Below are 25,041 nucleotides of genomic sequence, written 5' to 3'. Positions count from 1 at the left end.
AAGCCAATAGGAATTGCTGCTGAGTACGCCAAAAGACCTGGCCGGCAAACGTTGCACAGGCAAGTTGTCTGCAGCAAAGGCAGGAACTTTGCATCCCTCCCTGCTGCCCAACTACATCATCTCAACTAGGTAAGTAAGATATTATTTGCAAATAGGATGGCAATAAACAATTTAGGCTGCATTTACATCAGGGCTTTTCAACCTTTTCAGAATTGTACCACTTTTAGGACATGACAATATTCAAGCACCACCAGTGCTTAACAAAGTGTCAAAAACTTGATGACTAAAAAAGGGGGCTATTTTGGGTTTCATTGGTTAGATTCATTTATTGTTATAGAAATGGCTAGTTTATAATATTATAGAAAAGCAAAAAGTTGAGGTTCAATGTTAATGCTTCCTTCTACTCCTGTAAGAGAGAAAGTCAGAAGTCAGTGCCTTTTCTTTTTTCCTTCTCCCCCTCACTTTTCCCTTTTTCTCTCACCCTTCGCTCACAAAAGCCCCCCCCCACTCACTCACACTTTGCTCACAAAAGCCTCCAGTCGCTCTCATTCACTCCTGTCTCTTTCAAAGGCACCTTGTTCAGTCTCTCCCCCACTCACTCCATCTCTTTCAAAGGCCTCTTGCTCGCTCACTCACTTACTGCCCCGTCGCTTCCAAATGCCATTTGCGCATTCACTCACTCACTTACTGCCCCGTCGCTTCCAAACTCTTCCAAACGCCACTTGCTCGCTCACTCATTTACTGCATTTGGAAGTGACAGGGCAGTAAGTGAACGAGTGCCGGTGCTGGAAGCCATCAGCTGTTTGGCGCCAGAGACCACTGCCACGAGGAACACAGCTCTGGGTTGGGGTTCGGAGCAGGGGGCTCAGCACGGGCCGTGGCGTGGCAACTGCAGGGAGGGGAATCCCCACGGCGGCTGTGGTGAGGGTAATTCCCACGGCATGTGGCTCTAAGCCGCAGGGGTGGGGGTGCAAAGGATGGGCGGCGACACCATAGCAAGACACCCGCATCGCTCCCAGTGACAGCACCTCTGATTTCTGGCCCTTTTTTTTTTGAAAAAAAGCACTGGGTGAAAGTATTAGCCAGTAACATCATCACTGCCTGGGACACACTCAGCTGGGGGCTCCCTTTGTGTCACGTTAAGTGGTACCCATCTATCTACTCACAGTTGCCCCCTTTCAAACTGCTAAGTTGTCAGAAGCTGGAATGTGTGACAGTTCACCTGTCCTGCGGCAGCAATTGGGTCTTGAAAGTGAGCCTGCTGATTGTCAGCCCAGCATCCTAAACTTGTGAGCCACCATGAATGAATGAACTTTTATTATCAAAGTACAACATGTGTACAGTGAGATTGGCTGAGCCTCCCTTCATGCCCTCTCAACTCACAGTGACAACAAACTTATAATAATAGTGCTCCTAACTTACCATAATACGTGTATTGAAATAGGTCACTTTTTTAAAAAAAATACTTTTAGAGTTTGTATTTCTAATATTTAATGTTTAATAACTCAAGGCAGTGAACATACCTAATATTCCTTCCTTCTTCCTCCTGTAAGGGCTGAGCTGAATGAAAATGACTGGCTCAAAGTCCACAAGTCATAAAAGAGCCAAAGTTCCCTACCCTTGCCCTAGCAGAAGAATGGATAGTAATCTGGACAGCAATGTCTCAATTCAACTTCAGCTCCAGCTATTATAGCAATAGGGAAAGCAATTTAAGGCAGCTGTGCAAAATAGCCCTTTGTATACCACATAGAGGAGGGGCCTTGATAAATAGATTGCCCACTCAAGTTTTTCAATTGCTAGTGGGAAATGTTGTTTAAAGGAAAAATATAGGAAAGTGTTGTCAAATCTTAGTCTATCGTATGTATTACAGTAAATATACATTTTCTACTGCAGGCCAACAGAATTCACATTCCTTTATGCAGTTGAATTCTGCAAAACTGTTTCGGAGGATACTTGCATAGAGTTGAGAGACCCATTTGCAGGTGACAACATCGAGAAAACAAACGTGGTTACAGTTTCAAGTGGAAAATCTGCTTGCCTGCAGAATTTAACTTAAGTGCATCTCTGTCCTCAGGAGTGTGAGATTTAAAAACCCAAAATTTTATACTCACAACTCAAAGACAAGTCTGTTTAACAAAAACAAAGATTTATTGAAAAGAAATTGAAAATAATAAAGCAAGCGTTTGCAAACGCGGCCTCTTAGACCCTTCCCAAATTGGATTGGGTTCAAAGAGCGCACTGAGCAAGTTTCAAACCAGGCATTTATACTTTCTTTTCTCAATACATGTCCCCCTAAGAAACTTAAGTTAGTCTTTGAAGTCATTTACATTTCTAAAAGATCTTCTTTGAAGCTTTTTTACACTCAAAAGACTTGTTGTAACAACTTCCTTACATGGTCACTATCTTATCTTGTTTACTTGCAACCTTGGGACATTCCTATCTTCTTTGAAGCTTTTTAACATTTCAAAAAAACTTTGTTGATTACCATTTGTGAGTCCTCTGTCTGAGCAGGAAATAGCCCATCTTAGTGTTACATTTGATACAATTCATTGGTGTTACATTTTATACAATTTATAAAAGAATAACCTTTATTTATTTTCCTTTAGGAGCATGTTTGCGATACGGTTCTGACGTCAGAAATACCACTTGAATAAATGTGTTGGCCTTTAAGGTAGCACGAGATTCTACGATCTTCTACACCAGGGGTAGGCAATCTCGGCTCTTTTATGACTCATGGACTTCAACTCCCAGAATTCCTGAGCCAGCTTGGCTGGCTCAGGAATTCTGGGAGTTGAAGTCCATGAGTCATAAAAAAGCCGAGGTTGCCTACCCCTGTTCTACACCTACAGAATGAGGGAGATGCTCTCTTTCAGAGGAACCAAATGGCGAACGTCTCTCTCTCTTTGCCCAAACCAGGTGAGCGCCATCCTTCCTCTTCAATCCCACGGCGCATTCGGTTTGCAGATCTCGCGGCGCCTTCTTCACGCGACGCGCGCTTTCCCTTCCCCCCCCTCCCGCCATCTTGAAAGGACGCACGCAGAAAGCTTCCGGAACTTGGCACCCGGCGCGCCTGCGCGTTCCGCGCGGGGTGGTCAAGCGAGAAAAGGGCGTAAGAAAGAGAGGGAGAGAGAGGGGCGAGAGGCCTCGGGGGCCTTTTATGCCGCCGCTGCGTGTGCATGATGTACCGTCCCGGTGGCGGCCGCTCGAGCATGATCTCCTCCAGCCGGCCCAAAGACAACAGTAGTCCAGGCTCCCGATGTCCCCGGTCCGGTGCTTCCATCACCCCCACCCCCGGGTCAGCTCGAGGCCGTAGCCCGCGCCGCTCCCGTTCTCCATCTCCGCGGGGCCGCCGCCACCGCTCGCCATCCGGCGGTCGCTCTTCTCGTCGCTCGCCGTCCCCTCGTCGCAGTAGTAGGGTACGCTCTCCGTTAGTCGAGGAAGTCCGAGGGGTATTGCCCGAATAGCGGCCATTTGGGGATTCGGCCTCGGAATACGCGCCCCGCGTTCCCCCCGCGGCTCCCCACGTCTATGGTAACGGTTCTCTACCCGCCCGCCGCGAGGCTGTCAAGCGTTCGCGTCCAGAGAGCATCCTTGCTTTCGTTTATGTCCCGCTTCCCGCCTGCCAAGACTTATCTTAATATCCCGGGTCTTTGGTTTGGGCCAGGGGTCTTCAAACTTGGCCCTTTTATGACTTGTGGACTTCAACTCCCAGAATTCCTCAGCCAGCTTTGCTGGCTGAGGAATTCTGGAAGTTGAAGTCCACAAGTCATAAAAGGGCCAAGTTTGAAGACCCCTGGTTTGGGCTGAGCAATGACTGCAAGCTTGCGTGTAGCAAACTTATTTCGCCACGGCAACAGCTTTAAAGCAAAATCTGAAGGGGCTCGATATGGGAAGCAGGAAAAAGCGTTCGCGTGTTGCCAAGGAGGAAAAACCAATCACACGTTACCGAAGTTCGCGCGGGCTGCTGCTGAGTCAAAATGTGCTCGGCTTCATTTGTTGTGCCTTGTCGCCTTTGTGTTTGATCAAGCCGTTGTGGTTTGTGCGGATGTGATACGCGAATTCAGGCAATTGATAAAACTTGGCGATGCAAGCCATGACTTAAGTGTGTTGTGTGAAGGCAGCTAAAAGTGTTCTTTTCACCTCTAAATTGTCACTTTAGCTCGGTAAGGTTTACACAGTACTGCCAGACACATGGGATTCCGAAGTAATTTCTAGAAAACTGATTATGTAATTTTTATTTCCCTTTGGGCTACTTTGCCTGCTCTGTTCAGTATTGTTGCTACTTGGCAGTTCTAGACTCTCAAAATCTTTAGTCTTCGGTATTTTATCTTTTTCTGTAAAGAAAACGACATATAGTGCAGTCCTAAATGTTAATTAAAAGCAATTTCTTGTGTTAAATAGGACTCATTTTCTAGTAAGAATTTTCTGGTTTCATTATGTGATATGTCTAGGTTCAGTGCAATATGTGAACTCATTATTCAATACACCTTGCTTAAAACAAGTCAGTGTTTAACTTGATTATGTAAGCATAATACTATTCTGCCTTTGGCATATACTTTATTCTTCTATTTTTTAATTTAACTTAAAATATGTCATTAGCAAAATGCTTAATAAGGACTGCTTAGAGGTTAGGTATCATTGTTTTGTAAATCACAGTTACAGAAAATGTTAGATTTTTCTATGGAAAATCTTCGATTCTTTTATGGAAAAGAATATCTTCACAACTGTTTGCACAGACAGCTGTGAGGGTAGACACTGAAATTAGGGACAGCCATGTGTGCATGATATTTACTATAAAATCACAGGTTCTGCAATTGTGTGCCACTTATGCACCACTAACGTGTGTGGCTCTTTACTGAGATTTTAGAGTCAGTGTTTTGTAGGGTTTGAAATAGTAATAATTTACTTTAGTTTGGATGTTCTACTGAGATTGTACATTATAAATACTTCTATGGCTTTATAAAGGAGAGCTTAATCATTTGTTCAGAAAACAAAAGAAATTCAGTCTATATTCTAAGATGAGGCATTTTGTAATATGATTTGATGTGTTGTTTAAATCCATATTGTAGTTCAGATTGTGGGAAGAAAGGAATGCCTTATCCACAAGTTGTAATGTAAACATGATTTGTTTTTAATTGCACAAAACAAGGAAGGAAGGAGAGGACAAAATGTTCTGATATTCAAAATGTAAGCGAGAGGAAGTGATAAGTTGAGCATACTTTGTTATGACATCTGAAGTGACACCATAAATAGACTATGATATTATGTAAAAGTAGTTAGGGTTAAAGTAGTTGTACAATATTTTTTACCCTATTCACATGTCTGATTTCAGAGTCTGCTTGAACCAGTCCCTGCAGTTTTTTTGCAAGCTTTTTCAAAAGGAGTTTATTTATTTATTTATTTATTATTTGGATTTATATACCGCCCCTCTCCCGAAGGACTCGGGGCGGTGTACAGGGCAATTAAAACACTATATACAACACATAATATACAAAAATTAAAATAAATTAAACCAAGTAGCCCTAAACAATAAAACACATTCTAAAATTTAAAATTTAAAATCTAAAATCCCAGTCCCTCAGTCCAGGCCGGCAAGTTCAAATAGCCAAGTCTTCAGGTCGCGGCGGAAAGAGCGAAGGTCGGGAGCCATCTGGAGCTCAACAGGGAGCTGATTCCACAAATCCGGCGCGCCCACAGAGAATGCTCTCCCCCTGGGGGCCGCCAGACGGCATTCTCCGACCGGCGGCACCCTCAGGAGGCCCTCTCTGTGGGAGCGCACTGGGCGGAGGGAAGTTGATGCCGGCCACAGGTGCTCCCTAAGGTATTCCGGACCCATGCCATTTAGGGCTTTGCCATTGCCTTCTTCTTAGGGCTGAGAGAAAATAACTGACTCAACTGGCTTTGTGCCTAAGGCAGGGCTAGAACTCAGTCTCCCAATTTCTAATGAGATGCCATAACCACTACACCAAGCTGGCTCTCACTTTTATAATATATAGATCTGAATTACATATCTACTGTAATAAAATATTTGTTGGGATCTTACAAAAAAGAACCCAGAGAATAATGAACCTCATACTTCCTTTTGGGATCTATTGAGTGTTATGATTCTTTCAACCAAATGAAAGATTCTTGCTTAAAGTCCAAAGTGTCAGATGAATTCAATGGAATTTCTTTTTGTATATCTAGTTGAAAATCAGTGATCCAAGTTAAAGGTTTAATCATTGTACCACCCATCCAAACTGAAACAGTAATGTAAATCACAATTGGTTTCAGGTGAAACAGTACACTAAGGCATCAAATGTCATTTATAACAGGGGTGTCAAACTGCTGGCCCGCAGGCTGGATGCATCATAGCGAAACCATGTCCTCCCCATTGCAGGCAGTGGCAAAAAGTTGCAATACTTCGCGACACAGTTTGACACCCCTGATTTACAACTACAGTGGCTGAATTTACACCACATGCTAAACCACCGATATAACTCAGCATAATACAAGAATCCAGATAAGATTTTACTTATTTACAGTATTTCTGTATAGCCATGTTCCAGAAAAAATGGAATATTTTAAAAGCAGGACTGAAAAATCCAGTGATAACTAGCATTCCATCTAACTCAAAAGTTAAAAATACCCTCTAGCTACAAGAGAAGGGGCATAAATGTATTTTCAGTAATATTAAGGAGTTAAAACAGCTAGGTTTGTAATCCTGACTATGATAGTGCATTACACAAATGTATTGAATTGGTGATATTTATGAATTCGTACTCGGATTAATGATAAGCTTATGTAGATTAATGAATATTTCTGAAGCAATGTGCACTTTTTTCTTGTTACAACCTTGTTAATTGTCCACCTGCCTTCAACTACATCCATTGCAGTTTTTCCATTTGGGGTTTTGCTATATACTTCTGCTCAATTTACCTTTAGATTTTGCCTCTATCACTAAATTATAATACTGAGGCTGTACAACTCAACTTATAAATTAGGGTCTCAGGAAGATAAAGGTTTCCCCTGTCCAGTCATTTCCGAGACTAGGAGATAGTGCACATCTCTGTTTCTTAACTGAGGAGCCAGCGTTGTCTGAAGACACTTTCCATGATCATGTGCCCAACATGACTATATGCTGAGGTGCACAAAATGCTGTTACCTTGTCACCAAAGTAGTACCTATTTATCTACTCGCATTTGCATGCTTTTGAATTGTTGTGGGTAGGAGGTGCGGCAAGTAACAGGTGCTTAGCACATCACACAGCACTCAGGTCTCAAACTGGGCTTTAACCCCTGAGTCAGTGTACCCCTAGGACAGTGATGGCAAACTTTTTAGAGACCGAGTGCCCAAACTGCAACCCAAAACCCACTTACGTATTGTCTATATAATTGACTCTATTATGTATCTGAAGTTGAAATATTGAATGTAGTTATTGCTTGGGTTGTGGCTTTTGTGTGTCTTTTGTATGCATTTAGTACTGTATTGATTTTAGTATGCATGGAATCTACTTAGGGAACATAAAACTATTGATACAATAATGCCTTCATACAGGTAGTTTCAATTTACTTCAACTCATTTAGTGATTATTAGAAATTACAATAGCAGTGAAAAAAGAGACTTATGACCGCTTTTCACACTTATGACCTTTGCAGTATCTCCATGCTCATGTGATCAAAATTCGGGTGCTTGATAATCAGCATATATTTATGACAGTTGCAGTGTCCTGGTGTCATATGTTTACCTTTTGTAAGCTTCCTAGCCAGCTTCTGATAAGAAAGTCAATGGGTGTAGACAGATGTACACGATTCACTTAACAACTTCAGTGATTCGTTTAATAACTCTGGGAAAAAAGGTCATAAAATGGAATAAATCTTACTTAACACTTGCCTAATGGAAATTTTGGGTTCAGTTGTGGTCATAAGTTGAGTACAAGTATGTGGTGATTACTGTGTACAGTTCCTGTATGTTAAGGATATTCTAGAACAGGGGTAGGCAACCTTAGCTCTTTTATGACTCGTGGACTTCAACTCCCAGAATTCCTGAGCCAGCACTGGCTCAGGAATTCTGGGAGTTGAAGTCCACGAGTCATAAAAGAGCCAAGGTTGCCTACCCCTGTTCTAGAATTACAAAACATGCAGAAAGTAGCATCCAAAATAATTTCAGGGAAGAATAGGTTCCCTACAAGGAAAACCTGGAGAGGAAATATTACATACAGTACATAAAATCCTGCATGATTGTCAGAATCCATTTATATCACATTCATAAATGTATGTTTAAAACATTATCCCCTCCCCATGGATTCTGCCATCTCCCGAGGAAGGAGGAAGGAGGAGCACATGTGGATTCAGCTTGCCTTAGGTTATTTCAAAGACCAAGGGAACCTTTTGTACTGGGGGAACAAAAGGGAGGGTTAGAGAAGAAGGCATCTGGACTGTGTCTTTGTTTATTCTGTAGAGGAAGAAGGCAATAACCATAAAGATTCAAAGTTCCTTTTTTCCCACGAAAGGGATGACACGAAGTAAAATGATGGGCGCTGACCAAATGGGGTTGAGGGAAGGGGGGTTGAACCGGGATCCATTTATAGAGTTTCAATTTGTAAAACAATACTAAGTCCTGTCTTGTATTTCCACAACCAAGCATGTCCTAGTAAAAATTCCTTTTGGACTAGAACTGACTCCAAGAGTTTTTGTTTTCCTAAGACGTGGATTGGGGTGGGTCGTCGCTGCAACAGTGAGATGAGAGACAGACCAGGCAGACAGACAGACAGACAGATGAAAACAAAAGTTACACTCCCTCACTCAAAATGTTAAGACTCCATTGAAACGAAGGGTGTTTAGGAAAGCTGTCCTTGAAGAAGAAAATGTTTTTTCCACAATGCACTTTTAATCTCTGCTACCAACAGACATGACAGATGTTTTGAAATGGCACTGTCAGATTCATGTAGCATCAGGGTTTTTAATTTTTGGCTCTTTGCTATCTACAGGATGCCTTAAATACTGTGGCTGGGAAACCACAGTAGAAATTTAACGTATATATACATATTTAACGTATATATATATATACAGTATATATAATTAATACATATCATAGAACACCCCATCATGTCTATAGATTAATGTGTTGAGAAAGGAAATGTGAAGAAAACACAGGTTAGATTAAAAAAACAACAACACTTATTTCGGTTTCAACATTGGATCTTAATAAATTATGTTTAAAGTTACATTTATTAGAGATTGTTTTCTTAAAAATGGAATATTAAGTAAATTATGGTGTTTTCACAATGGAAAATTTTCTGCCTCACATCACTGCTGCAAATACAAAATGGGAAGTTATAATTATTTTTAAAAACATTATTTTAAATTATTTCTATTTTATTTGCCGCCTCCATACTGTCCATTCAGTTTGGATACTTAAAAATAAAGCAGTTGACAATTGAAAACTCAACACCGCCTCCAAGTCAGCATAATATAACTAAAATATAGTTAATCACTGCCAATTGAAATGGTCACTTAAGAATGAGAACCTTCAAAACTGCCTGAAATGCTTTAATCTTTATAAATGGCTTATAGCATTTGAAGATACAGGTAGTCCTTGACTTACAACTGTTTGTTTAGTGACCGTTCAAAGTTACAATGATACTGCAAAAGTGACTTATGACTATTTTTCACACTTATAACAACTGCAGTATCCCCAAGGTCGCACGATGATCAAAATTCAGACACTTGGCAATTGACTCATATTTATGACGATTGCAGTGTACCAAGGTCAGGTGATCACCTTTTGCAACCTTTGAGTCCGTATTGACTTCTAGCAACTGCCTGGACAAATCTCTGCAGTTTTCTTGACAGGGTTTCTTGGAAGTGGTTTGCTACTGCTTCATTCCTAGGGTTAAGAAAGACTGGCTTAAAACTTATGGTTTCCAGCTTGGTCCCTTAATCACTACACCAAACTGAATCGCAATAATATTATATACTCTGGTTATATTTTGTTTTTTTTTAAATAACAGCCTATATGATAGAATCATACTTTTCTCCAATTACAGAGACATTCCCCAGGCCAACGCTCACGTTCCCCAGGTCGGCGCTCACGTTCCCCAGGTCAACGCTCACGTTCCCCAGGTCGGCGTTCTAGAAGTCGACACTCTGAATCTTCAGTGGAACAGAATTTGCGGATCACTGTTGGCAATGATCGTTATGGTATTGATACACCTGAGAGAAAGAGGTTATGTGATAGGCTGGGCTCACCGGTTGATAGCCTGAGTGATGTGGATAGGTAGGTTTATAACAGTTATGTTTCTTCATGCTTTTCCATGCTTGATATAAAATACCACAATCTTATAAGATGTAATAAAAAATAACATTTGCCAAGCAATATTGAGAATTCCAGATCTAGGAGACAGTATTTAGTGTACTTTTTCAGACTGATTCCAAAATGAATAGGACAACTCATTCATATAACAAAAATGGTATAAGTAGTAGTAGTACTATTAATAATACAGCCATGTAGTATTTCAATAAATTTAAATAAATTTAAAAAGAATTTAATAAAAGAATACATGTGTTACTATTATAATCAGTTGTTTGACAAAGTCCAAACGAAAATAACATTTTCAGCATAATATCAATATTGAGATTGTCATTAAAGATAGATTTGTCCCTTTTTTGTACATTAATCAAATGATGAAATCAAATGTTCTGTGTTATGAGTACAATAGTATATATTCACATTAATGTTATTTGTGTAGTACCAGTCCTATTAAATATATGAAATAGGTTATCAATTACGTATAATGCACATTTTTGGGTTGATGGGTATATTTGGAAGTTTGATAGTTTATTAAGAATGCTCATGTCAACGCTGCAAACATTGGATGATTTTGCTCTGACAATATAAGAGGCAGCCTTTTTCTTTAAACTGTTTGCTCTGAAAATAATGAAGCTGCGGGGAGAAGTATGCTAACCCGGATGTAGAAATTAGATAAGAATGGTGCCTTTTGGGCTAATTGGAGAATGTGATTAATGATGTGTAATTAGGAGAGGGAGTTGTGCGTGATATGATGGGTTTGGGGGTGGAGAATTCAGATTCTGGCATGCATCCATGAGTGCCGATGCTTCGTTCTCATTATTATAGACTTTTTAGAAAAACAATGCCTGAATGTTGTTTGAACTGTCTCATTAAACAGAACCATGACAGCTCAGTGGGAGATGGTGCTTGACTGTTCACAATATAATGGTTTAAATCTATCCTGGATAGATTTGCATGTTGCTCTTCATTTTGGGGAGAAATTCCCTGCAGTCTTGTCTGGCAAGAGTTGGTACATTCCAATGACTCTTTGGCTCTCTGCCTACCCAGATTTTTATTTTGACTGAAGAAGTTACTTGGATGAGTAATGAAACATCTCAGTTTTAATAAACTTTGGTCCAGTTGCCATGATTTAACCTTTTTGGATAATTACTAAAAAGCAAATGGCGAAGAGGGTCCCTACCATTACCAGCTAATGGTTGTCTTTTATGTGGCAGATGTGCAAAGCACTGGGCTGCTGTTGGGTTCTATTTTTATTTTCCAAAACTGAAAATAAAGTTTCATTTAATAAATAAATATTCATGATAATATTTTATTTTATTTTTTATTTCATTTCATAATTTTCCAAGTAGAAAGCAATAGATTGTAAAGAGCATTTACTTGAATAGCATCTATGTAAATAGTTAAAATGCATTGAAAATATTTCTGTATTTTGATGAATGAGCAAAATTATTTGTTGGTGGAACTCGTTCTTCGTCTTTAATCAACAGTAATATTATAAAATGTGTTGTTTTTATCAAGTGGATCCTTCTCTAAGAAATAAGCAGTAAGAGCAGATGTGGAACTGAAACCATTTTTTTTTAACTTGACAAGATGGGGAGAAAAATGAAGAAGTGCTCTTAATGAATTTCCTGTTCCTAGTGAAAGTTTAGTAATTAAAGTTTACTAAATTTACAGGTGCAAAATCCTATGTAGAAAATAGATTACAGTTCAACAGAATTCAAACATCCTGTTTTTGTAAACCAATATATGGGCTGTGTGTCATCTGCAGATGGTTTTTACTGTTAGCAATTTTCTATTTGCAATAAGATTATAGATAAAGGCATGTGCAAATTATATTCAGAAAAAAATCTTTTGAATAGTATGAATCTGTGATATAATGGTAAAATGTTTCCTTTTGAACACTGAATAACATGATGCGTTTGCAATGAAAGTTGCTTGGTGATCTCTGGTCAAATGTACGTTCAAATAGAATGGTCATTTAACATATTTCAGTGCTGAAAATGAAAATCCCTTATTCTTGGGGAAGGTTTTATTTCTAATCAAAAGTGTTGATTTTCTGTTTTTTTTTAAACATGCAGGTAGTCCTTAACCTATGACCACAATTGAGCCACAAATTTATGTTGCTATGCAAGACAGTTGTTAAATGAGTTTTGCTCCATCTTATGACCTTTCTAGCCAGAGATGTAAAGTGAATCACTGCAGTTGTTAAGTTAGTAACACGGTTGTTAAGTGAATTTGACTTTCCCGTTGACTTTGTTTGTCAAAAGGTAGCAAAAGGTGATCACATGACCTCAGGACGCTGCAAAACTGTCATAAATATGAACCAGTTGCCAAACATCCAAATTCTGACCACATAATCATGGGGATGCTGCAGTGGTCATAAATCACAAGCGGTGTTGTAACTTTGAAAGGTCACTAAACAAATTCTTGCAAGTTGAGAACTACCTGTACAGTACAGGTAGTCCTTGGCTTACAACCACAATTGGAATGGAATTTCTATTGTAAGTCATGGTCATAAGTTGAGTCAATATATGACAATTTTTATGGTGGCTGTTAAGTGAATCACCGCAGTTGCTAACTGAATCACATAATTAATAAATGAACCTAGCAGATAACCCAGGTTTTTTGCCATAAATTGCCAAAAAAGTTGCAACCAGTTGTAAATATAAATGCCAGTTGCCAGACACCTGAATTGTGATCATATGGCCATGGGGCTGATGTGACAGTTGTAAGTGCGAATACAGGTCATAAAGTCAGTTTTTCTGAGCCCATTGTAAAATTGAACATTGTTAAATCATTGGTCATAAGTCAAGGACTGTAAAAGTATAAAGTGAGAAAATATGAGATACAAAAATTAAGCAAAACTTAGAAAAACTAGATTAAAAATAAGCTATAACTGAGAATTCAGCACAATGTTACAATATTATAGGTTCCTATTCAAGGCATGAATGAATTAGTCGTATTTTTGCTTGTTTTTTTCAAAATGGTCAGCATATGAATTAGTCATATTTTTGCTTGTTTTTTTTAAAATGGTCAGCATATTGCATCCAGTGAGCATGTTTTGCACCATTGTGGTATTCAATGGAGTAATTTTTTCTTTTTTTATACTGAGACAATCTTGATTTTCTTAAACCCACTGATATTAACACATCTGCATACTGTAATGATCCATGTGAGAAAAATATTTTTACTAAGTAGCATATTTCTATTGGATGCCACTTGAATTATATTATTCTAAAGGAATTTTAATGTTGTTAACGATAAGGGATACAAATTGCAAATGTTTTCCAACTGTAATCCTAAAAGGCTGTTTTTTTAAAAAAAAATTATTGTGGCTTCAGTGGAGACTATAAGAGTTGGAGTTGCTCCAGCTAAAAGAAAATGTATTCATTAAACTTACTTATGTAATAGGTGAGATGAGCGGTGTAGAAATTTATAAATAAATACAAATAATGAACAAGTATAAAAAATCAGTTAAAAAGAATATAATACAAATGTAATACAAATAAAAATAAAACAGAGAGTCTGGAAAAGAAAAAAAATCCATAGAATTAGAGATCTGGTAACAAAATATTTCCCCTCTAATTGAGATAGGAGCTAATTAAGAGCCACTATTCATAACGTTTGAATTTCGTTCCTGCAGCATCTACCTGTAGATCAGGGGTTTCAAACTGCCGGCCCGTGGGCCGGCCGCATCATTTGGAAACCACACCCATCCCATTGCCGGCAATGGCAAAACCGTCCCGATACGTTGCGTGACGTCATGTGGCGTTGCGAGTTTGACATGTCTGCTGTAGGTAAACAGCAACTACCTGTAGGTGGGATTAAATTCTATTATGTTAAAATGAAAGCGTGTATGCTATCACAACAGAGGCAATGGAAGAAAATGCGGGCAAGATTTCTACAAAACTGATTTACTGATACATCTGAATATTGCTGTGGGAAAGATGTCAAAGCAGTATGGTAGCTCTGTAGTGTGTAGAAAGGTGAGATTAAATAGCTACTTAGCAGTTACGATTGGATTTTGATTAAAAACTGTCAGTAAGAATTCCCAATAGCTCCCAAATCCGTCTGCTGTATTATATCAAAAGGTAGCTGGCAAATTTCTCTCTCGGCTCCCTTTGAACTTAAAAAGCACATATACTAGGGAGAGAGATCAAATATAGGTTGATAGAATTTTTTTTTCTTTCATTGTGAAGGGGAGTTGTTGGAAAGAAATAATGTAGCCAGTGAACAGTTGGTAGAAGAAGAACTTAAGTCAGTAAGGCAGGCAACCAATGCAGGCTCAAAAGTCTTTACGTTTGATAAATCAACGCAGAACGAATAATAGAATGCCATTGCTATTTTCATCCATATTCTCTGACTTCTAGCATGTGATGATAAAACCTCCATGGCATAGGATGGACTAATTTAAATGAAAGGTGATTCTAAATCAACAAGAGAAAAAACAGATTAGATGAATTTTTCCATTAATTAGGAAACAATGCTACAGGTCAAACAAGTACACTGCTATATCATTCTTCAAGTGAAAGTATGTAAAATGTGTCGCGGAACAATTAACATTCCGACTAGAGGAGGATGGACCATGGTTCATCTGCATGGTGAATATCAAAGAAAAGGAAATCCAAGGCATATTCTATTGTAAAACCTTTAATGAGAAAACAAAAGACCTAAACTGACTACATTCTCTCATCAGGCAGAAGAGAAAAAGTAAGGAAGTAACTGTGAGAAACTTTTTCTCGGCATGCGCACAAAACAGTCTAAAACCAAAACATAGCTGGACATATGAGAGTCACTATGGTTACATGATAAGATAGTAACACAGGTGCAGAGAGCAGGGGAAAATGTACAGATAGAAATGAGTGAAGCTGGCAAAACTAAAAAAAACACGTAGTGACAAAATGGCTTTAAGAGGTAGACATGATGAAGTGTGGCTGTTCAGCATAAACTGAAATTGCGGTATTATAGCTGGCAAAAGGACAATATAATTTTTTATTTTTCTGCTAATAACTTTTTCTGCTATCTGAAAATCAAGATATTGTGGTGCACACTTTATGTAAGACCTAACCCCCCACCTTGAAATGTTAGTTATGTCTAGTGGATGGAATAACACCCCCCCCCCCCCAATGAATTTCCTTCTCTCCTTCTCTTGACAAATCTGCTTTAATGGCTGATGGACACTCCAGAATAGATTAAGAGAAAACAAAAGGTATCGATGGGAGGAGAGCAATAAAATAACCTGAGTTGAATACAGAATTTAGTGAATAGATTTGCAGGTTACGCCTATGTTTTACCATTCCCTCTGTTCATTAATAACTTAGTTCAGGAGTTATTTAATTGAGAACAAAATATTTTGGTTTGTGATAGGAAATGAATGTGTTGCGAAAGTATAACTTTTGGATTAGCTGCATTAGGTTGAAAGGAAAAAATAATGATTGTGCGCCAGCAGGCTGCTTTTCAACATCTCTGTTCAACTGCCACTATTCAAATTTGTGAATGATGTTATAATTTGTGTATCTCTCTAATCAGGGATGATTTGGCTGATGGACCAATATTTAGCAGAAGCCTTTTACATCGTCGGAGCCTTGAGAGATATCCTTCTCGTGAGGAAAATCAGGCTAGTTCTTTCAGTAGGAGACATGAGGAGGACTATCACAATAGGGATGTTTTCCTCCATCAAGCAGACTATAGAATGAACTATGAGGATAAACCAAGAGAAACTGATAGGGAAGGTGAACTACTTAGAAAATCCTTATATGCATTGGACGAGAGAGGGCGGGAGCCAAAACGACCTCGATATGACCGAGATGACAGATTACTTGATATGAACGTGGAACCACAGGGTTTCTTGTCAAGAACACGAAAGTACCGTAAACGAAGTTTTAGTAGAAGTCCAAGTCCAACATATATCAATGAAGATTTTCGCGAACTCGAAAGTGCTAGAAGGAAAAGAAAAGAAGAGGAACTGAGCAGAAATCTAAGTCGGGAACTGTCTGGCAATAGCTACGTAATGACTGGTTCAACTAATCCAACGAAATCTTCAGAACCTCAGTACCTTTATAGACCTGATGAGGCACCAGCAATGCCCAAAAAATCGATCTTGAAGAAACGTGTGGATGATCATTCTGTGCAGGTTTGACACCACTCCACTCCATTTTTGTTACTGTCAATTGTATTTTTTTTGTTTTTTTTTAAACTACGCTTAATTTCAACTGTTAGTTTATGGACATATTTCTCTAAAATGCCATTGAAGATTGTTGATTTAGTGTGAATCCTTTATAATTATCAACTTGATTTTATTTGATCGAAATAAGGACCCTTTACTTGTGCTAAAATTTAGGGCATCAACAGTCTGTAAGTCTTTAAGCAATTATAGTCATCCTAGAGAAGTATTTCTAAATTTTAGAACTTAAAGAATATATTATTTTTTAATGGCTACAAGTTCAGTTTCAATATGCTTGGGGATATTGGGGAAATGTCTTTGTTAGCCTTACAAAATTCCCAGAAAAAATATGCAAGCTTTTAAGATTCCTTGTTTACAAAAAAGTTGAATGGAGAAAAATACCCATCTAAATTTTTACTGAACTCCTACAAGATGAAAAGTGGGAGCTCTAGCCACACATACTCTCCAAACATATGTTTAAAAATACACATTCACTAAACACAAAAAGTTTTTTAATGATAGAAGTATGTATTGCTAGATTTATCAAAAAATATATATGCAAAGTATATATTTCAAAGGTTTATTGTTGACTTAATTTGTATAATTCAAGATGTACAATTGATTACTTTTGAAATTCATAAAACTATTATAAGGAATTGATAAGCTGGTGTGCAGTAAACCAGGTTGTGCAGCCTTTTCCAGACTAATAGTCTCGTGTAATCGTTAAGTGGCATGTCAAAAGCAGCATTCCAAAACGTTGGTGGGCCAGGCTGAAGATGTATGCAGGACTAGAACAAATTCTGGACATCATTTGTGTGTTAAGTTATTTTCCTAAATGGATGGCATAGTAGATTGGTCTCGGAGTCAAGAGTTTTTGGTTCTTGCAAAAAAACAAAACAAAAAGCAGTCCTTTATTCTAGCTACAGCAACACTGAAACTGTCAAGTTTCTGAATGCTATATCTGTGTTCGGAAGTGATATTTTTGAGGGCTATCGTCTTCAAGGATCTCTCAGACTTAGCACTTTGTCTTCAAAGAAAAACCTTTCTGTAATAACTTCTGTTCTTTGCCCAGATCCAGTGTTCATTCTAAAAATCAGTTATCATCTTTCACCAAAGTCAGGAGCTGTGATTAATCATTTTTTTTTGACCCAAAGTTCCTGAAGGAGCCTTCCGGGAGGAGGAACGACTTTTTGAACATATGAGGAACTACTAACTACTATTTCCCAACAGCATTGGATTACTGCTTTGGGTCATTTTAAGAGTCTGTATTAAGTTGCAAGATTTCTATTGCAACCATATCCAGAAAGGTCTCTGTACATGACTTTGGCTTAGGAATGTCAGTGTGTTGCTCTTTTGAGGAGCTAATAGCACACTCAACTATGAATGCAGTGGTTTCATCTTTATTTTCTACTGATGGCCACCAAGGAGAGACATGCACATAGCTCTGTTTTCTGATTTTTGAGACACTGCAAACTGAATATTCAAATTTCTGTTTCCTTTGGCAAATGTACCTTCCAGAGGATGATCTCTATCTGATTGCATTCTGCATATTCCTGCATAGTAAGATTATTTTGGTATGTCCCACTATAGGTGCCTTTCTTCACTGTTGGAAATGTAGCACTGGATTTACTGTGAAGGTACATTTTCTACAGTGGAGAGAGGGGAACTGGCCTTCCTGTATTTATGTTTCCTTGGGTAAGGATTTGTTTTCTGTTCTTCTTCCATTTTTCCTTTTCACTTTATCCTTGGATTTTTTTTAACTAACTGGATGTTGGAGCTTTCTTCTTTGGATATTCTGAGAATACAGAGATGGGCTTTCTATCAATAAAGGAGAATATTTATAACTCCAGGTTGAAATGAGGGGTCCTTAGTGCTCTCTGAGCTTGCTTGTTTTCTTGCAGACATTTCATTACCCAAACTAGGTAACATTGTCAGGGCTAATGATGTTAACCTAATCTAGTTTGGATAATGAAATGTCTGCAGGAAAACAAGCAAGCTCAGAAAGCACCAAGGACCCTCATGAGCTTTTTATGTAACTCCCCACTTCCAATTTGTTGCTATCTGCTACAGAATGAGGGAGGAGCTACACATTTTAGGGTACTCTATTTCCATCATAGACCTTCATGGGATGCCCCATATTACATTTTCTTATTCTGTCACATTAAGTATTATATCCAGATGTGCAACTTTGCAGAGGCTGAATTTACCTAGGATTCAGATTATATATTCTGCAAAAAATAATAATTATTAGGCAAAAATGAAAAGAAATACGAAGGCTATTGTCCTATATTAAAATGAATATTATCTATAGATTCATCTAATATTATATAATTAATGTACTAACATGTACATCAGTCCACTTAACAATAAAACATAGAAAACTAAACATATTAATATGTGCAGTCCAGAATTTTGATTGGTTTGCCACGTGGTTCTCTGCAATAAACAAACCTTAGATTATTAAACATACAAAGAGCAAATTGTCTATACACAGAGATACTCAAATGTTAGCTTGTAACATAAAGTTGTGGTTAATCAGGCTTAAGTGTTAAACTGATTAGTGATTTATATTGGCCTTCAGATCAGAGTGTCAAGGCTATGGAAGCAGAAGGAGAAAATTGGGGAAGAAGATCTTGTATTGATTTGCTTTAGTCTTAAAGGATACACTAAAATAGGTCATGGTGAAGAAAAGGAAGAAAATACTTATTGGGAGGCAGTTACTATTGAGCTCTAAATGCTTTATGTATAAGTTTTCTATTTCCTTAGGTCTTCTTCCAGACCTGTATTGTCATCCAGAAATTATCCAGAAACTGAGTATGAATTTATGGATATAATAGAATGGCAACCAAGAAAGCTATGTTCTTTCTATTAGCTTAGCAGAGAGATTGCACTTAAAAGGCTGGGCTTTGTTGAAAAAGCTGCTTTAAAAGGTAGTCTTTTCATCATGGTCTGATAAGTTTTAAAGAAGTGGAAGTTATACCTTGTAGAGACCAAATTACCAGAAGCTAAGACAGATTTAGAAAGATATTTTTTTGAAATATCCAATCTGGTTCTTCTATATGGTGGAATCCTCCTACAGTCACCTGTTGTCATGATCATTCATTCATTCATTCATTCATTCATTCATTCATACTATATGGCTGCCCATCTCAAAATATGTCCAACAAAAACAAAATAAAAATATCATATAAATGTAACACATTTTAAACTAACATCTATCTCAGTGTGTCATAATTTGTTTTAGATTGATCAGATTGATTCATGACTCTACATTAGATATATTGCAAGTGGTTAATTTCTTGGAAGTTTTCTTCCTCATTGTAATAAAATGTATGGAAGTATGAAGACATTTCCCCTTGAATTCACTTGTTCAGTTATTCACTTTCATAAAGAATGCCCTGAGAATCACAGCTGTTCCCAACCTTTCTTCTGGTCTTTCTCAGTTGGTCTCCATTACCTAGAATATACAAGTATCTAAACAAATTCTAATTCAAGGATTGTGATTGTGGGACAAACATTTTCTATCCTCTACAGTGAAGATGATTATACAGGGAGTGCAGAATTATTAGGCAAGTTGTATTTTTGAGGATTAATTTTATTATTGAACAACAACCATGTTCTCAATGAACCCAAAAAACTCATTAATATCAAAGCTGAATATTTTTGGAAGTAGTTTTTAGTTTGTTTTTAGTTATAGCTATTTTAGGGGGATATCTGTGTGTGCAGGTGACTATTACTGTGCATAATTATTAGGCAACTTAACAAAAAACAAATATATACCCATTTCAATTATTTATTTTTACCAGTGAAACCAATATAACATCTCAACATTCACAAATATACATTTCTGTCATTCAAAAACATAACAAAAACAAATCAGTGACCAATATAGCCACCTTTCTTTGCAAGGACACTCAAAAGCCTGCCATCCATGGATTCTGTCAGTGTTTTGATCTGTTCACCATCAACATTGCGTGCAGCAGCAACCACAGCCTCCCAGACACTGTTCAGAGAGGTGTACTGTTTTCCCTCCTTGTAAATCTCACATTTGATGATGGACCACAGGTTCTCAATGGGGTTCAGATCAGGTGAACAAGGAGGCCATGTCATTAGATTTCCTTCTTTTATACCCTTTCTTGCCAGCCACGCTGTGGAGTACTTGGACGCGTGTGATGGAGCATTGTCCTGCATGAAAATCATGTTTTTCTTGAAGGATGCAGACTTCTTCCTGTACCACTGCTTGAAGAAGGTGTCTTCCAGAAACTGGCAGTAGGACTGGGAGTTGAGCTTGACTCCATCCTCAACCCGAAAAGGCCCCACAAGCTCATCTTTGATGATACCAGCCCAAACCAGTACTCCACCTCCACCTTGCTGGCGTCTGAGTCGGACTGGAGCTCTCTGCCCTTTACCAATCCAGCCACGGGCCCATCCATCTGGCCCATCAAGACTCACTCTCATTTCATCAGTCCATAAAACCTTAGAAAAATCAGTCTTGAGATATTTCTTGGCCCAGTCTTGACGTTTCAGCTTGTGTGTCTTGTTCAGTGGTGGTCGTCTTTCAGCCTTTCTTACCTTGGCCATGTCTCTGAGTATTGCACACCTTGTGCTTTTGGGCACTCCAGTGATGTTGCAGCTCTGAAATATGGCCAAACTGGTGGCAAGTGGCATCTTGGCAGCTGCACGCTTGACTTTTCTCAGTTCATGGGCAGTTATTTTGCGCCTTGGTTTCTCCACACGCTTCTTGCGACCCTGTTGACTATTTTGAATGAAACGCTTGATTGTTCGATGATCACGCTTCAGAAGCTTTGCAATTTTAAGAGTGCTGCATCCCTCTGCAAGATATCTCACTATTTTTGACTTTTCTGAGCCTGTCAAGTCCTTCTTTTGACCCATTTTGCCAAAGGAAAGGAAGTTGCCTAATAATTATGCACACCTGATACAGGGTGTTGATGTCATTAGACCACACCCCTTTTGCATAAAGAGGATGATGTGGTCAAAATACTCATTTGCCTAATAATTCTGCACTCCCTGTAGATCAGGGGTGTCAAACTTGCAGCGTCACATGACGCGATGTATCACGACTTTTTTTCCATTGCTGGCAATGGGATGGGCGCGGTTTCAGTATGACGCATCCGGCCCGTGGGCTGGCAGTTTGACACCCCTGTTATAGATATTCAGTATAGGCTGTTCAAGAAAACCTGCTGTTGTGTTGGTTTCAGGTTGATTTTATGTCTTAAAATGATAAAATATTTAAATTTATTTTTAGGCAAAATCCACAGACCCCTTGATAAAGTACAACAGAGAAAGAAAGATTAAATCTGGTCTTAATTTTAGATGGCAGGAAAAAATCATGTAGTCCTTGATTTACGACCACAATTGGGACTGGAATTTCCATTGTAACTCCTGGTTGTAAGTCAAGTTGGACCTGAATTTATGACAATTTTTATGGTAGTTGTTAAGCAAATCAAAGCACTTCCTAAACAAATCATAGTCATAAATCATATGGTCATAAGCAAATCACATAGATATTAAGTGAATACAGCTTCACAATGGATGTTTTTTGCCCAAAACTGACAAAAAAATGTAGCAAATGGCAATCGTGACCACTTGCCAAGAACTTGAATTGTGATCATGTGACCCTGGGGATGGTCCAACAGTCACAAGTGTGAGTACAGGTCGCAAGTCACTTTTTTCCCCAAGGTTGTAATTTTGAACAATCATTAAATGAACAGTTTTAAGTCAAGGACTACCTGTGTAACCAAATTAAATAATGTTAATTATTAAACTGAGCGTCTGTTTATTCTACAAACAGACATAAAACTCTGCCAAAAAAAATCTACGTTACTGATAATAATGAACATTTGGTAAAAACTAAATATTGCCTCTTAATGTTTAGAGAACAAAATAAAAATAGTAGATATTAATTTTTATTTGATTATGAAAATTTATACGTCTGGCCAATTCATTCTCAGTGACTCAGTGGCTTACAAGGATAAAATCCCAATACAAAAACAATACAAAAAGCAATAACCCCCTCCCCCTGGCAACAGCAATCAAATGTGCCCCTTAATGCACCCCATATCTTTCTGGGATTCCCAGGCCAATGGCAGAACCATGTCCTCAGAGCCTTGTGAAAGAGTGTCAAAGTGGGGCCAATCTTATCTTAGCAGGTATATTACTATATTGAGGTCTTTTTTGCAACTGTATGTTTGGTTTTGATTTTGAAATGCAAATTTATCATTAGTATTAGTACTCTTCTGCTATTCCCCTGACATAAGCTTTTCTCCTTTTTTAAAAAAAATATTGTAAGGGGTTCCCAAATAATTGAGGATGAAGGTATAAGCATGAGGATCACTAAGTCAATTAAAATAGGCTTTGTGTAAGTGTTATTGAGGGCAACTCGACCCTTTCACTTGTCCTATATGGGAGAGAGATGATTATTACCAAGATTATTATCAGTTTTATTTCTCAGCAGCACAACATTGAAAATTGATTGGACTGCATTGGAGCATGTTACATTATTCATCTGATACTGACCATTTTTTGCAGCTCTCTGAGCATCTTTATCAAATAGATAATGTTGTGACTTTAGATATAGACTCAGATATAATTGTGCAATATCTATAGTTTACTGTGACAAAAATAACCACATAATATTTTGAAACATGGTGAAACAGTTTCAACTTTTTCTTTTTCCAATTTTTTGTTTGGGCTTTAAACCAGAGGTCCTCAACTTTTGGGCACTAGGGACGGGTTCCATGGAGAAAGGTTTTTCCATGGACCGGAGAGTGTGTGATTTTGTGTGCTGCCTGCATCCTTATGGATGAGGGTTTGCTTGTTTGTGTGGACCGGTTGCTGGCATGTGGACCCGGTACTGGTCAATGGACTGGGGGTTGGGGACCCCTGTTTTAAACTATTGGCTATAATCCACTATAAGAAGATGTTGTCTAATGAAATGGACTATTGATTACATTCATTATAGAATGTAGTAACAAATGATTCTTTTTCTTTTTTAGCCAGAAGTCTTTTCTAGCAGCTCTTCCTCTATTAAAGAGCCCCCACTTCTTTCAAATCATTCTTCTTTGCCCCAGCGTAGTAGTGTTGCTCCTTTTTCATTGGAAGTAGAGAATTTTCTCAAACAATTCAACAAAAGTGCAGTTGCAGAGTCTACCAGTAAGGAAACGCAAGGCACTGAGCGTGACTGGAGACCATTTCCTGGTCTACATCAAAATACACTTCCTTCTGAACAAAACTCTGAAAATTTTTTAAAACAGAAAGAGCCTCATGAGTCAACATCAGAATGTGTTGACCAGCCTGGTGATTTCCTGCTTCCTCATGAAAGAGCCAGCCAGGATGGAAGTGGCTTTTCACGCATTCTGGGCATTTTGGGAGTCATGGCAGACTCTAATAATACGGAAGAAAAGAGAAGAAACAGTTTTCCTGATGACCTTGAGGATGAAGAGAAATTTCTTTATGGTGATGATGATGATGATGATGATGACTGTAATATCAGCTCTCCCTCTACTCAAAAACTAACACTGAGTGATGGGAAGGAATCTGTAAGTCAAAAAGTAGGTTCTCCACCTCCGTCATCTGTAAAACCAGAAACATTAGAGGAATCCAGACCAGAGTATGAGAAGATTCATAATTTGCTTAAAACGATTGGTCTTGACATTGGGGTGGCTGAAATAGGGAAACTTGCTGCTCGTACTCAGGAACGTCTTCATGGAAAAAAGTCATCTCATTCACCTGACCATTATTCAGTAGCTTCTTCCAAACCAGAAATGTGGGAGAGGCACCACAATCGCAGTGAAACTCATTCTCCAGAATCAAACCAGAAGCACTCTCTCTCACCTACTGCTTCTTATCCATTATCCAAAGTTATACCCTCTGTTACAAAATCTGAGCACAACACAAACAAAATGTTAGGACAAGACAACCCTGTTGACCCAGTTGAGCAATCTGTTCCTCCGCTATCTTTAATTCCATCAGCTCCACCATCTCTTCCTAATTTGTCACCTACACCCACCTCTGTTTCCCAGTATAGACTTTCACGCTTTTCACCTTTTCCTACACCGCAATTACCACAAAACTATCCTCCTCCCACAATGGCCCCTCCTGGCTATGATGCATATGGACACTACATGGCTTATGCAGCTTCTGGCTGGCCCATGTATGCTCAGCAGACTGATCCTGGGCTTACAGATATGCATGGGCTTGTCACACTAACGGTGCCACCAAATCCAACACGACCCAATCTTAGAGTTATTGAGACAGTTTCCACAGCAAAAGGGACTCCTGATATCAAAAGAGATGACTCTGTGCTTGTGCAAATCCCCACAGTAGCTCCTTATTCAAAATTACATCCTCAGTTCTCTCAACCTTCACTAAGAGGTTCCAAGGAAAGAATATCTGATGAAAAAAACCGAGCTTCTAGGAAACAAAAGGTGGGTACTTTTATTATATATCTTTTATATAAATATTTTAAATATAAAATTTAAAGGCCTAAATGTTGAGCATCTGTGTATATTTTTCAATTTCACTAAATTTTCTTTTTTGAATTTTGCTTACATTATGGCTATTTTAAG

General features: G+C 38.4%; 1 protein-coding gene across 5 annotated transcripts in view; it reads left to right on the top strand.

Annotated features, from left to right (window-relative positions):
• The first annotated feature begins 3,123 nt into the window (after positions 1 to 3,123).
• LOC308678849 (zinc finger protein 318-like) overlaps positions 3,124 to 25,041 on the top strand; it is a 34,064-nt gene continuing 12,146 nt past the window's right edge. For all 5 annotated transcript variants that reach the window (XM_081346084.1, XM_081346083.1, XM_081346082.1 and 2 more), the window contains exons 1-4: positions 3,124 to 3,416; positions 10,028 to 10,257; positions 15,820 to 16,423; positions 23,470 to 24,900. In XM_081346084.1, coding sequence (XP_081202210.1) covers positions 3,177 to 3,416; positions 10,028 to 10,257; positions 15,820 to 16,423; positions 23,470 to 24,900 — 2,505 coding nt within the window. In that variant the 5' untranslated portion in view covers positions 3,124 to 3,176. The remainder of the gene's footprint in view (positions 3,417 to 10,027; positions 10,258 to 15,819; positions 16,424 to 23,469; positions 24,901 to 25,041) is intronic.

The sequence above is a fragment of the Vipera berus genome (genome assembly GCF_964194415.1).
Source record: "Vipera berus genome assembly, chromosome: 1".
Classification (NCBI taxonomy): domain Eukaryota; kingdom Metazoa; phylum Chordata; class Lepidosauria; order Squamata; family Viperidae; genus Vipera; species Vipera berus.
The sequence above is the reverse complement of the archived record's forward strand: the minus strand, read 5'-3'. Positions and strand labels throughout refer to the sequence as shown.